Raw genomic sequence first — 16,267 nt, forward strand, 5'->3', positions numbered from 1 at the left:
CTAAGCTTGAGGATCTTCATCTTCATCTCTTTATCCACTAAGAAATCCACTCAAGGTGAGTTCATACCCCTTCATTTTCAAGTTTTTCCAAGTTTTAGGGGGGGAATACAAGTAAACAAATCCTATTGGGATGATCTAAAGGCTTTGTAAACTAAAAATACAAGTTAGGTCGCTAAAACATATCTAAGCTTAAAAATAAGCTTTTTACAGACTAGTTGTGATCTGTTCACGGTCTGTTTTACTCTTCTTAAACTTAATATATTTCAAAACGACAAAATTGCAAGTTTGGTCCCTGTGGTTTATCAAAAATTGGATGTTTGGTCCAAAAAGTTTTGGGGTTGCACCGGTGGTCCAAAAGGTTTGATTTGTTGTGGAATTGGTCCAAAGGCTTAACAGCCGTTTGTGCCCTCCGTTTGTGTGAGGGTATTTCTGTCAATTCACACCCCTTCTTTTAATATCTTCTTAAATTAAACCCCCCAACGTCTACTCCCTTATTAATAGATCCAACGTGTGTTCCCCCTTTTCCCTAAATCGATATCTCCTCCTGCTAAAATCGAAATCGTCTCTCCTACACTCAAAATCAACAATGGTGAGATGTTTCTGTGGTCAAATGGCGATAATGCGAACGGCTTGGACTGATAAGAACCCTGGGCGACGTTTTTGGGGATGCCCTAAAGAGGTTAGTATTCATGTGGTTGGTTATGAAGAATTTTCACCGATCTCTCAATTTCTTCTTATATTTTGCTAGGATTCGACATGTGGGTTTGTGGGATGGATCGACCCTCAAATCTGTGAACGATCAAAATCAATAATACCCGGGTTGCTGAGATCAATCAACAAGCTAAAGACTGAAGTTGGAAATTTGAAGGAAGAAAATTAAATGTTTAAGTATGATATTGGAAAAATAAAGGAAGAAAAATCAAAACTAAAGTTGTACCTGATATGTAGCTGGGTTTTTTTCGGTTTGTCTTTTTTCTGATGAAGTAGTTTGTCCATGTATTAGGGGTATATTTTGTGGTAGATTTGGGAAGATTGCAATGTTTGTGAATGTACTCTTTTGGACATGCAAGTGAATGTAGTGTTTTGGTTAGTGGGTAATGAAGTAATTTGTTGCAAACATCCAAATATTTAGCTTCAACTAGACATAGCAGTGATGAGATAAACTGTTAATGCTTAACATAACCAATAGTAACATAAATATGCAAAAAAGTAAAGGACAATGATGCATAAACAAAAGAACATCAATAATAAATAACCATTGTTTGCACATACATAATTCTTGTTACATGACCAAAAAAACATCATTCTAAACGGAGGGTAAAGTTGTCCAAATTATCAAACAACATAAAACAGACACCCAAAATAACATCACAATGGTTCCCAAAAGTAACAACACATTACACATTCTTAATCCAACAAGTCAACACATCAATTTCCTCCTTGCCCCTTACAGGTTCTTGCATTATGTCCCTTGTTTTTACACTTGCTACAAGTGACAGTAATGAACTTCCTTGTGAGTTTTCCACTGCCCCTGGACCATGACCATCTATGCCACTAGCACCAGCTGTTTGACTTTGACTTTGATTTTCACTCTGATTCTGAGCTTGACTTTGAGATTTTTCCTCCATGGATCTTTGCCTCTTCTTCTTGGGCCTACCAGGTTGATTACAATGTGGAGGAGGGCTGATCTTCATGGGACAATCACTAACAGGCCACATGATACGACCTTTGGTTGGTTCTACCTTGTAGGAATAAGCTTCTTTCCAGGTTTCAAGCCAATGCACCTTGTGTACATAAGTGTAAAGTTCACCCACATCTTCACCATTGTCAGCTTTATCAAATAGGACTGCAATCACATGCCTACAAGGAATTTCTGTTAATTCCCATTTCCTACAGCTGCATACCCTTTGGCCCATGTCAACAACATGTTGATCTTGCCATGGTCCTTGTACTTCATACTTGTCTGAGGAATTCCACCTGGCTATGTAGTTAGAAGCATTTGTTGTGTCTGTTTCCATGATCTTTGTTGCTGTTGGAGTCAATGGACCTACACACTTCTGTTGAACCTTGATCACATTGCAAATCCTCTTCATCATGTACTCCCGAATGTACTCTAAGCATGTGATTATTGGTTTATCCCTCCCTTCTATCAGTTTACTGTTAAACACTTCACAAAGGTTATTCAAAAGCATGTCTGTGATTGGTCTACCTGCAAGACAATTGTAACTTAGAACAATATACACCAAATATATGTAATTTATCATTGAATTGAAAGTTGTCTACCTGTGAAATGGCTTCTAGCCCAGTGTTGTGGTGGGATCTTCTTCACCCATTCATAAGCTTCTTTGTCATATTCACTGAACTCCTTCATCAAACGGTTGAATTCTTGCACTGTTGTTGCTTTGGCACAGTTCCATAACTTATCTTTGTACTCAGTAGTTCTCCATCTCTTCCTTATGTTTTCATAGATATGTCTGAGACAGAATCTGTGTTCAGCAACTGGGAACAATTGTGCAATGGCTGGAATTAAGCCCTACGAAGTCATTAAATTGTGGTTAGTATAATACAAGTGCAATAAGAAAACTAAAATACATCAAGTAAATATATTACCTTTTGTCTATCACTTATGAAAGTGAAGTTTGAAAGTTGTGACAGGCCAAGATCATCTCCCAGGTACTCTAGAAACCATTTCCAACTTTGTGTGTTCTCAGACTCAACAATGGCGTATGCCAATGGGTATATACCATTGTTAGAATCTAAGCCAACTGCAGTCAAGATCTGCCCTGGTAAAGCTCCTTTCATAAACGCCCCATCCAAACCAATAAAATCCCTTAAGCATGCTTTGAACCCCTTTTTCATTCCACCTAAGCAAATATAAATCCTCTGAAAACATCTTGAAGTTGCATGTACAAGATTTGGTTGTTGAACCAGTTCCAGTTTCACAGTTGTGTCAGGATTTGTGGACTGCAACTCTAGTATGTAATCTCTCAGCACATCATATTGTTTTGTGTAATCTCCCATCACATGTTTTTTGGCATCTGCTATAGCCCTGAATATCTTATCTTTGGAGAAGCTCACCTGATATCTTTTCTGGAGTAGTTCTTGTACATCTTTGATTGGCACAGTTGGGTTAGATTCCACTAGATCCATAATCTGTTTAGACATGAACTTTGTTGTGGCCGTTCTTACCTTTCTTGTATTGAGGCATGAATGTTTAGGTTGGTACGTTTTCACACACCAACTTTCTTCCTCACTTTTCCTAGATGCTTGTAAAACCCACTGACAAGACAGTTCAATACTTGTCTTTTTTACTTTTACCTTTAATTTTCTTCCCAGTGGTAGGTCCATCCACTTTCCCCTCATTAAATAATACTTTTCCTTTGCATGTGGCCCGCAACCTAAGTTTATCATTTTTCTTAATAAAAAGATTCTTCCTAGTTTCCAAGGCATGATGGGCACTCTTGTCTTTCAGCTCTTTTTTACTTTTGTATTTTTGTCATATACGAAATGTTGGTGTATGAACTTCTCCTAAAGAACACCTTTTTTCCTTACCTAATTCTTTTATAACTTGTCTTCTCTTCTTGCCCATCTCAGAATCATCATCTGTTGAATCCTATTCATCATTGTCAATTACATCCAACTCCATATCTTCGTGCTCTTGATTTCTATCTTTCTTCATGTTATCCCTTACTCTTTTCTCAAAAAACTCTGCTTCAGTGTCAATGCTCATGTGGAAATCCCTCATATCCACTTCAACTTCAGGAATGATATTCTCATCATCCACCCAATCAATGTCCTCGCTGTCATCTTCCTCATCATAGTGACTACTCTCTCCCCTATCAGATATGCTCCCATTATCATGCTCATCTTCTATGTTACCTTCCATTTCAGTCTCCATGTAATCATCCATGTAATTATCCATGTAATTATCCAAGTGATCTTCCATGGCAGCCTCATGTTCATGTTCCAGTTCCACTTCATCTTGTGCATTTTCTTCTACTTCTACTTGTGCATGTTCTTCCACTTCATCTTCAACATGTTCTTCCACTTCTACTTGTACATGTTGACCAACATCTGCATTTGATTGTAATATCTTTTGATACAAACCAATATCAAATTCTTTAGCTGCCTCAATAAAGTCATTGGCAATAAGCTCTTTTTGTCTATCATGAACCTTAACATGTAATGGTTGTACCTCAACAAGGGATGATGTAGGTGGGATTGGTAAATCTTGTACCTCAGCTGTGGGGTTTTCATTATCATAATTTTCATCTATTTCATCCATTTGTACAATAGTTACCTTCCTAACAGGTTTAGGATTCATAAAGTAGGTAAGTAACTTTGTCTCACCATGTTCAGTATATACCCTCATGATTTTGTGATCACGCACATATTGGGCAAAAGTTCGTAAATCATCATCATTGCCTAAGGGTTTAAGACCAAAGTGGAAGTCTCCACCATGCACAAGGAAGTGATAGTAAATCACAGGAGGAACACCGTACCTGAACCCTTTCATGATAGCATCCATCTCATGAACTGAAAACTTGTCTATATCCACCATGTCAACATAGTTCACACTTCCGTCAATATACTGAACATTAGGAAACTTGGTGAACTCACCTCCATGGTATAGCTTGATGGTAAATAATCTTGGGTGGCCATCTTCAAACCAACAACAAAAATAAGTTCAGAAGCATGATTTCACATACAAAAGATGTAATGTACAGAGAAATTACGAAATCCTTACCATAAGCCACCTTTGCGTTGAACGGTTTGTCTAAGAGCCTTATATTCCACATTGGTATGTTCATACACTGAAATAACAGCGATAACAAAAAAACTTCACTTTGAGATTAGGGCTTTTGGGTAACGAACGAAGACGAAGGTGATATGATAGTCAATCGACGAACTGCACAGGGGATTTGGCGGTAGGTATCAATTAATTAGGAGGATGGGGTTTAATTTAAGAAGATATTAAAAGAAGGGGTGTGAATTGACAGAAATACCCTCACACAAACGGAGGGCACAAACGGCTGTTAAGCCTTTGGACCAATTCCACAACAAATCAAACCTTTTGGACCACCGGTGCAACCCCAAAACTTTTTGGACCAAACATCCAATTTTTGATAAACCACAGGGACCAAACTTGCAATTTTGTCATTTCAAAACTGTTCAATATGCAAATAGTTTAGATTTATACTTTTCTAAGGACTACTCGCACGCGTTTATACGATTTTCTACAATTTATGACGATTTTTACAAAACTGCCTATCATTTCAGAAATGATTTCGGACCAGTCCGTGAAGATGAACATTTTCACACTGGTTTGAGACCACTAAAAATTATAATAAAAATTATGAACAAAGTAGACTCATTTTCTAAACTCTTAGAGTTTACGGATCCAAATTTCGACTTACAATGATTTTTCTATAATTTTTCTAAAAACAGGCACAAAAAAGTCAAAAACTAGAAATTGTCCTCATCATACTAAATGTTTTATACTTGTGTTTAGATGTAAGTTTATGTGTTATAATCTTTGAAAACATCTAGACATGATAACTTACATCTGTTTATATATTTGATTATATAAATGGACTTAAAAAAACATTCATAATAAACTATAACTGGTATAGTTTGGAAGTCACAAACCACACTTTTCAAAGATACATATAATTATTTAAAGGTATAATTATCTTAGTTTGCAAGTAAAAGGGGAGTCATAGTTCACATAAATCTGTTAATGCTCTTGTGAGACTTTCCTTCACCGTACCTACCTAGCGTACACCTTAAGTCCTGCGTTATAACCAGAGTTTCCTGGAGGGAGAGTGAGACCGTTGTGTATAGATCTATACGGGATTGACAACCCCACACCTCAGCTGTTCGCTACAGTTAGACCGACAAGTCTAGGGTGACAAAAGTCTACCAACTCCGACGCCTGAAGAACGTCGTTCAGGCATAACAGTCATATCAAACATGGTTATAAGAACTCACATAGAGATTAGCGAAACTATTTGGTTTACGGGAAGCTTACACTTCATTAGTTTTATTGAAATAAATGAAACTATATACTATTTTTTGTACGATATTCACTTCCATCGTGGTCTTAGGGTTTAAGACCACAGTTCACGTTTAAGAAAATACTGCATTTTTCTGGAAATATACGTTATTACTTTACACGGAAAAGATACAAAGGAATTACTTACAACTTCAGTGCATATTAAAGAAAATATCGTATTTTCTGGAAATATACGAAACCATCTTTTGCGAAACAGTTACAAACCCTTTTTATGCAAAAATGCTTATGAACTCACCAACTTAATTGTTGACACTTTTCAAAATCAATTGTATTCTCAGGAAACCAGTAGACAGATACTCAACCCTTCTTGAGGGCCGGCGTCGTCATCTCATGTTTTTCCTACTTTTCAGTTATTTGTATTCAACTTTTGAACAACTGAGTTTTGTAAACAATGTAATACTTGAAATCTCAATGTATGAATGTTTGTGTTGCTATGTTTCATTACTATTCAATTGTTATGATACTGTACATGAAGTCACTCCATCCGCCCCCAGACATTTCCGCCATTCTGGTTTGGGGGTGTGACAGCTAAAACCGTGGTGTGTGCCATGCAGTCATCCCGAGCTCTTCCCCTTACTAGCAAAGGTACCTGAAACCAAAACTGAAAACTGTAAGCACGAATCTTAGTGAGTCTCCCCAACTACCACATACCATACACATATCACATAACATATCTTGGGCCCCACCCCTGCTACATCGAGTCAGGCTCGACATCGGCTTTCCCGGCATCGGGCCCCGCCCGGCATCGAACCCTATTCGGCATCGGGCCCTGCCCGACATCGAGCTCCGCCCGGCATCGAGCAGATATCGGAATACATGTGAGCATAAACAAATAATACACATAACCCTAAGCATATATCATTAACATTTACACATTTCCTCGGGCCCCGCCCGACATCGGACTGTAATCCGGAAACATACTAACATTCCTCGGGACCACCCCGGCATCGGACCGAAGTCCGGAAGCATACAAGCACAAACACATGCAATAATCACAAAGACATCAAGCATGAGGAGAAAATAACTTAACCCTTAAGTCCACATGCAACTTACTTGGATCTAAGTTTTTCTATTGATAACAATAATCTATGAATATCAAGAACCGAAGACCTACTATTATAAAAAATAACAAGGGATTAAGATTTACATACCTTTTGATTATTATAACAAATAATCAAATCAATTCCTTTCTTCAAATGCCTTGGAAAACAAGCACCATAAATCTAGTGTCTCTAATGGTTTGTACCTAAACCTTAGTAATAAGAAGACTTGAGGAGAGAGGTGAAATTTCGGTTATCCTTTTTGGATTAGGATTGGATGAAAACTAGGACACCAAGGGTCCTGTTTTTAGGTTATCAGGAAACCCTAGAAACCTTAATTTGAAATAAAATAATATTATTTTAAATCTGGAGTTTTTCTAGTTCCTAATTATCCTTTAGGAGACTTCTAGAAACCCTAGAAGACCCCTCTAAAAAAGTCCTTTCTAGGGAAGGTTCTAGAATTTATCTATTGTTCAACTATTGAACAATTGCACCTTCAGTCCTTGCACCTTAATTAACTCAGTTCATCCAAAAATTAATTTCTAATTAATATATTAATCTTATAATATATTAGCAAATTATTTATTGCTATTTCTTAATCATATAATAAATCAATAAATCAGTCTCACTCTCTCTCCAAATATCATTATACTCAATTACTAGTTATGAGGGCAACCCAAAAAGGACTTTGCTTTTAATTTAAGTATACACCAACTTAATTATTGACTTAGACACCTTAATCCAACAATGTTTTCACACAATGTGATGTTTAAAAACACATTCTCTCAAAACACAAACATCGTGTGCAATTATATTTATGAAGCCATTGAACAGTTTATGGTACAAATGAGTGAGTTCATCATTGAGGATATGAAAAATGATACCCATGAAAAGTTGTTGATGGTTGCAAAAGAAGAAGCCCAAGATGAAGTAGGAAGTTCTAGTCGGTGACCCAGGAAAAAAAAATATTCGTCAAGGCCGAGAAGGAGATCGTTATCTTGTTGCTGATTACTTCTCAAATCAACCGTTTTCCATTGAACATCCTTAGATGCATGTTTCAGATGAATAAGAAAGTTACTATTACGTGCAATATATGAAAAATTCATTTAAGTATTTAAAGAGGATACAAAAGCAATTTCAAATAAGAATATGAAATGCAGACGAACAACTTAGGTATCATAAAATGTTGCCATGAGATAAACGAGAAATATGGAATGTAGGTTTAGTTTTTATTTTAATTTCAGAATTGTAATATATTTATTTAATTATATTTTAAGGTAATGTAATGTTTCATTTCGAAAATATGAGGTATAGTTGAATAATTGATAAATATTAAGGAGTTTTATCAAACATCTTAGATAGATAAATAATAAACTACTTAATTTATATAAAAACTTCTGAGATAAGTTAACAGTCGAAGAAATTTTTTGATAATTTAAAAAATAAATAAATGTTACTGAAAGTTGACAAAAAATATTTTGAAAGTTAACCACTGAAAATGTTTTATACTCCAACTTACCGTCACGAGACTTAGCAATGAAGTCAAGTCCTAGAAAGGAATTCCAAAATCCAAATGTATATGTCCAGAACGTAAGAGAGATTCCAGATACCAGAATAGGGACTTCCAAATGAGGTTCCAGTAGACCATTTATTAGATGACATCCAAAGGCTTTTCGGGGTCAAAGAAGGTTTGTGGGCTTGGCTTGTTTGTTATATTTGGCCTACTCTTCTCATTGTACTTTTCTGCGTTCTATTATTTTTTGACGTCTTATGTTGTGTTTGTATGATTTATAACCCTACCAACAACGACATGCATACATAACATGGAACATATTCCAATGATTAAATAATATATCTAACCAATCCAATCCCTCAAATCGACTTTCTAGAGAGTAGCATGACAGAGGCTCGAACTCTTGAACTTGGGATAGCTCAGAATAGCATGAGATCCACACCCTAGCTAGTGAGGAAGCCATGAATTTCGATATGTGGTACATCTAACAAAGCTTGATGATCTCCAACATTTAATTTGTAGGAGATCTTATTCGACCAAGATACTCTCTGTCTTTTTCATATATTTTTTTTTGTTTGTCATATGTCTTTTTTGGAAGTAGCTAATGCTGTCAACTATTTTCCTTTTCTTACCCTATTTTTATAGGGCTTGGTATTGTGTTGTTACTTGTTACTATATACTATAATAAATTTGAATATACAAAATCTTCTATCGAAAATTTGATACATAAAAAACAATTTTTATCTTTTTAGTGATGCTAAAGCACCCTCTTCACCTCGTGGCGCTAGCCAACTATGACATCCACCCTCATCCTCTATATATAAAGTCGTATTATTGCTTGTTAAATATCTAAATTTTTAGTTAGAAAAGAAGATATTGAATCACAAAATATCTATATTAAGATTTTTTTTAGATATAAATATGATCGACAAACCATTTAGATTGGAAAATGATTTAAACCAATATACATTTTGAGCAATTTTTAAAATTGATATATAACTGTGCATTATTAAGTTTGGTAACACTGCCTAATTTATGTTTGAAAAGATATGGATAAATGTATTTGTGTGTTTAGGATATGTACATGATTTTAAACTCCATTATAAATTTCAAACGAATTTAAAGATCTTCAGATATTTATATGTTCCTACATTCGGAATACTTTTCGGAATTATCCACGTTTTAATGAAAGCAGAATATATTTTATCTGAAAATAGCCATAGCTTTAACAGTGTGAATGATACTAAAATGTAATGTAGAGAGAAAAAAAGAATGAAATGAAATGATTTCCTTATGTTGATTAGTTAATGTGTACCCACTCATAATTGGTATTTCATTACTCATCCAAATGGGTTATATATATATATATATATATATATATATATATATATATATATATATATATATATATATATATATATAACATCCCAAGTTCGGAAGCAAGAAGTTGGAGGGTGCTAAGTGTAAATAAAGGAAGCTACTCGACGAGTAGGTATGCTACTCGTCGAGTCGGAGCGGGATTGATTGCGGGTTAAGTGGCCAACTCGCCGAGTCGGCGGCTTGGACTCGACGAGTTGGTGCTGGAATGAGAAAACCCTAATCCCGAGGGTTGCACCCTATTTAAAGGACTTTATGTCCTTCTCCCAGCCTCCTAATCCCCCAGAGAGTTCCAGAAAACCCTAATTTCGTGTGAGACTTCATTATTGAGGAGATTGGAGCTTGGAAGAGGAATTTGGTGGAGGAGCTTGAGAAATTAGAGGCTAGCATCAAGGGGCTTGTGTAGATCTGGGATCTACATCAGTTTGGGCACATCTCAGAGGTAAGGAGCCATTATCTTAAGCTATTTTCCTTTTTGGGTTCATCCTTGGTGGTTGATTTGGAGTTCCTTAGCTTGTTTGAGACCTATTTCGGGTTTGGAGTTTAGATCTGAGGTTGCTACTCCAGATCTAGGCTTGTGATGGTCCAAATTGTCATAAAGCTTCTGTTTAAGAGTTGTTGGTGAAGCCCCCTAGTCCTTAACCCTAGCCCTAGAGTGTTTTGGGCTTATATCTCCTTGGTTTCACGTAAAGTTTGCAACTTTATGTGAGGGTTAGGTTGTAGAAGAGTGGATCTATGGTTTGGAGCCCCTGCATGGCTCGAAAAGCCTCTGTATGGATTGAGAACTGGAGAGACTCGGCGAGTCACATGGGTGTACTCGACGAGTTGTATGAAGATTGCCTTGAACTCGACGAGTTGGAAGAACAACTCGACGAGTCTGTTGAAGATTGCCTTGGACTCGACGAGTCTGTTCTTGGACTCGGCGAGTCTGGTCGCAGAACCCAACCTCTTTTGGTTAAAGCTTTGGATTAGTGAGTCGGTTGGCGACTCAGTGAGTTGGACAGGATGGGATTCCGAGATCGTTGAACTCGACGAGTCTTGGGGCGACTCGGCGAGTTGAGTCGTGCTATGTGAGTTTCTGAGTATAGGAACTCGACGAGTCGACGGGTTGACTCGGCGAGTAGAGTCAATCAGGAAGGTTGACTTTGACTGAGGACTTTGACTTTGACCAAGAGTTGACCAGTTTGACTTCCAAGGGTATTTTGGTAATTTTGGTATTGGTTCTTTGGTAGTGTGCTGTGGTGAAGTTCGTGTCGGTGGTCGGAGCAGCTTGGTCGTATCTTTTCAGTCGGCAATTGCAGGTGAGTTATCCTCACTATATCGACAGGGTCTACGACACCAAGGCCGGCCCTTTATCGGATGGAAATCCGGGTATTGTTTGTTATGTTATTGCTTTGCTAGATCTGCATCCTGGTATTTAGGATGGTGTTATGTTAGTGACCTGGTTAAGGTCGGTACCCGGTATATAGGGTAATGTTATGCTAGTGACCGGTTAGGTCAGAATCCTGGTTAGGATGTTGATATGCTATGTGATCTGTTAGCCTGTTTGTCTGGTTAAGGATTTGTTATGCGATTAATTGTTTATGTGCACATGGTTGTTTGACGGGGGTTGGGTTGAGGCGGGTCCTGCTTTGTGCTGTAGGCCAACATACCCAGGGCGGACCGGATATTCCGAAGGCCCAGCGAGCGGTCCGGATAGGCTGAAGGCCCCAAGAGGGCGGACCAGACGTGCCGAGGCTCGGAGAGTGGACCAGGCCGACTGAAGGCCCGGTGTGGGCGGACCAGTCATACTGTAGACTCAGAGAGTGGACTAGGTGGATTGAAGGCCCGGTGCGGGCGGACCAATCACACTGTAGACTAGATATACATAGCTAGATTCGGAGGGTGGACCAGGTGGACTGAAGGCCTGGTGCGGGCGGACCAGTCACATAGTAGACCCGTTGTGCATGGCTGTTCTATTTATGATATGTTATGAGTAGGTTTATGTGTGGTTGGTATTTTGGGGGTGACTCACTAAGCTTTCGGGCTTACAATTTCAGTGTATTGTTTCAGGTACTTCAGGAGATCGTGGCAAGGCGAAGGCGTGATCGTACCGCTCCTCATGTTTTATGATTTATGTGATATGGTTCTGGGGGATACTCTGATGTTTAAACTATTTTGAAAACGAGATGTATGAACTTAATGGTTTTTGAATGAATTAAAATGTTTTAATTTGGCTCAATTTTTATGGGTGTTACAATATATATATATATATATATATATATATATATATATATATATATATATATATCATACATACTTATAAAGCTAGCATTTTTTCTTGAATCTCATGCATTTGAAACCCCCATAAAAATTTGCCAACACCTCATGCATTTGAAACCCCCACACCCTTTCACCTTCAAAGTAATTAATCACACATAATCCCATTCCAAGAAAATCACACACTCTATAAGTTCAACACCTCATGCATTTGAAACCCCCACACCCTTTCACCTTCATTATATATGTAGTTATATTAGTATATTTTTCTTACAAAAAGTCGTCATTTGGTTGAAGATATTATGATTCAAAAGTTTTCATATAGTTGAAGCATTCACGATCCAAATATGATGATTTGAAGAAATGGGTTATGTCGCATCGATGGTAATTGTAATATGATTTTTTCTTTCAACCAAAACAAATAAAGCTTTTCTATTATTTCTTTATATTCAATTTCTCATTTGATCTTTATATGTGATTTGTATGTATTACTCAATCTTGAATATGACTCTCCAAACATCAATGTTTTGCTTGAAATATGTTTCTCATTCTTCTTTTTTAAGAAAAACATTTTGATTGCAGGTTAGTGAAGAATTGTCATCAAGTTTCTATGGTTGAATGGTGTTAAATAAAGAAAGAAGATTCAGAAAACCAATATAGGTTTTTTTTTGTTTGAGCAAAGTAGACGAATGTTAGTTTTTTCTTTTGATTTAAACGTATATTTATGTAACATTTTTATTTATATATTCAACTACCCAATATTTTTATTTATTTGATTGTAGTTTTTCTATTTTGATTATGTTTATTTTCTATTATTTTTTTGTTGGGTTATCCTACACAACATATTTACAAGACAATATTTAAAAGATAACATAATTTTTAACATTTGATATGTAATTATGATGACTTATCATGATACGTTCTTCATATGAAAGTAATTTATCCATATTACTACGAAAAGAATTAAATATGACATTTACGAAAATATATATTATATGTGATTTGTTTAATATATATATATGCACCTATGTATGTTATAAATTTATAATTAAATATCTATATGTTTAATAATTGAACAGATTAAAATGATGCATCAAAACCAATTATTTAGACGAATATAATAATAATAATAATAATAATAATAATAATAATAATAATAATAATAATTTCCAAGTACCGTATTCATTTGAAACTCACACTACAACTCAAGAGTTTTCTAATTTATGTATATTTATTAGTTACAACTCAAGAGTTTTTAACTTATGATTATTAATTAGTAATCACTAATAACTTTTTATTTTCTTTTCTTTTATAAGGTTGTAAAGTTTTGCTCATTAAAAACATTAATGTATTTGAAGAGATTTGTGATTTAAATATGAAAAGTTAATATAAATATTATAATAAATGTTTTAGTGTTTTTATGTTATTAAAAGTTGTAGTGTTTATTTTTCATATTTTTTATTATTCGTTGTATATATATATTTTTTAATACAAATGTTACAATAGATGTTTTTGTATTTTTATGTTACTAAAAGTTGTAGTTCATATTTTTGTTCATACATTTTGTTACCCGTTATATATAGATTATCATACGTTTGATATATAATTTATACAATTTTAAACGGTTTATAAAATTATCAAATAATTGTATATATCACAATGACTTAAAAATTAAAACAATAATCATCATACTATATTATAAAGGAAACATTTTTTCTTTCACCACATTCATTTGAAACTCCCAACTTTTCATATTTCCATACGATATGCTTAATTTATTAACTTAAATATGTTTTTAGTTGTAAACATTATCATAAATGGAAGAATTTGGGACTTATCAATATGATATACTTAATTTGTTAACTTCAATATATAGTTAAATAAATAACCTACATTAATATATCAAATAAGCTTAAGAATTTAGTGTAAAGTTTAAAACCTAAAGTAAAATATCAAATAATGTTTAAAAAAAATTCAATATATATTTTTTAACATAGTTAAAAGGAAAACATTAAATATAATAATAATAATAAAAGAACCTAAATTGATGAATCGAATTAACTAAAAGGTGTCTGAAAACTATATTCTAACAATATATTTTTAACTTGCGCCGCGCAACGCGCGGGAATACGTCTAGTATCTTATAAAGTTAGCATTTTTTCCTTGAATCTTATGCATTTGAAACTCCCAATACCATTTTTTTTGAACCTCATGAATTTGAAACTCCTAAGAATATTCAACTTAAAATTAATTTATGATTAATTGAAATATTATGATTTGTAACTCTTAAAACTCTTCAAATCATGCGATTTAATTGATGATTTAAATGAAATATTTAGCCTATATAAGAAAATTTGTAGACTACATATTGCATGTATATCAAAACAAAATGATAGATTATATTTGTAAGGTTTGAAGAGTTATGTGAGTGGTTCTATGGATGTAATAAAGTAATTGCAACTTTTCCAAATATAAATTCATGTAAACTCAAATTGGGTGCATGTAAAGTTTTAGATATTAACCAAGGTTCAAATTTAGGTATGTTTGTAAAGGTATATTTGAGATCTTTTTTTTTACGTTTATGTGTTATGCATCTTTCTATAATCACATGATAATGAAGTGTGATTGATAATTACTTCTCATGAGCTTATGGTAAATCAACCATCAAACTATTTATTAGTTAGAGCAATTAACTTTGTTAATATGTATGTATCTTTATGTTGTCTCTCTCTTTTTTATGTTAAGAAAATATACTTTATGTACAAGAGAACATTATTCAACATGTATTGTATGTTATGTATATATTATGTTAGTTTCTATTGCTTATTTTGTTGTAAATAACATTGATGGAGTTTTGTATAATTGATTTTGATGAAAAGAGTTTACAATTATTATTCCAAATTGTTGGTGATAATGACGAATTAGAACGAATGATTTTTAATATGATATGACTTTATTGTTGAAAACCAATAATTATGTGTGTTGTAAAAATGAATTCTTTATGTTCTACCAAAACTTATATGGATGTACCCAATTTTAAATGTTTTTATCGTAATAAGAATAAATTATCTTAGTACATTTGTCAATTTCATTTTTCCCTATTCGTTCTTTATCGTTAAGGAAAAGTAAAATACATAAAATATTAATATCTTCATAAGAAAATATAAGTGATAAAAATATACCTCAAGTGTAACACTCATCCTCCCCTAACCCACTCTTAACATATTTTTTCAAAGCTTGATTGCAATATATAACAATCACTATAGTTTTGAAATTCAAATCACCATTTTATTTGGACCGTTCATTCTTTCTAATAAAAATGTATGATAGTTTTTTTAAATATAATAACGAAAAATTTCAAATAAGTTGTTTTTAATTAATAAAAAAAATTTGTTTAAAATAATGTAAAACTAAAGAATAAATTATATTAGATTAAAAAATTATTGCTATTTGAAATAATAATTTTAATAATAATAATAATAATAATAATAATAATAATAATAATAATATAGGAAATAAAAAATATTCAAATAAATTATTTTAAAATAATTTTAAATCAAAAGCTTAATTCAATTTGATTCAATCACAACTTTTTATATATTTCATATCGTATACTTAAAATTATTATAATATTAGTTACAACTTAGTATAAAAATTATTATTTCAATGATAAATACTTATAATATTGTTTTTATAACATATAATTTAATATTTATATTACATTATTGGGAACAAATCAAGAGTTTAAAACTCTCACTACAAATCAATAGTTTTTTTATTTAATTGTAATTATAATTTCAAATTTAATGTAATTTGCCTTAATATTTTACACTACATTCAAAAGTTTTTTAAAATTATGGTTATTAATGTGCAATGTTTTTTATTTTCCACTTATTTATTATACACATTGTAGCTATATTAGTAGTATATAAGTAAGTTTTGATTAAAAAATCATATGTTTGAAAAGATTTGTGATTCAAAATGAAAGAGTTGAAAAAAAAT

General features: G+C 33.6%; 1 protein-coding gene across 1 annotated transcript; it reads right to left on the reverse strand.

Annotated features, from left to right (window-relative positions):
• Positions 1–1,397: 1,397 nt before the first annotated feature.
• LOC145139783 (protein FAR1-RELATED SEQUENCE 7-like) lies at positions 1,398–3,150 on the reverse strand. Its single transcript, XM_079073486.1, has 3 exons — positions 2,611–3,150; positions 2,284–2,533; positions 1,398–2,209 (listed from the first exon to the last, which is right to left on the reverse strand). Exons 1-3 carry the CDS (start codon positions 3,148–3,150, stop codon positions 1,398–1,400), a joined length of 1,602 nt encoding a protein of 533 aa, XP_078929612.1.
• Between the last annotated feature and the right edge of the window lie 13,117 nt (positions 3,151–16,267).

The sequence above is a fragment of the Lactuca virosa genome, chromosome 9 (genome assembly GCF_052849685.1).
Source record: "Lactuca virosa cultivar CGN04683 chromosome 9, Lactuca_virosa_CGN04683_v6, whole genome shotgun sequence".
NCBI classification, from domain to species: domain Eukaryota; kingdom Viridiplantae; phylum Streptophyta; class Magnoliopsida; order Asterales; family Asteraceae; genus Lactuca; species Lactuca virosa.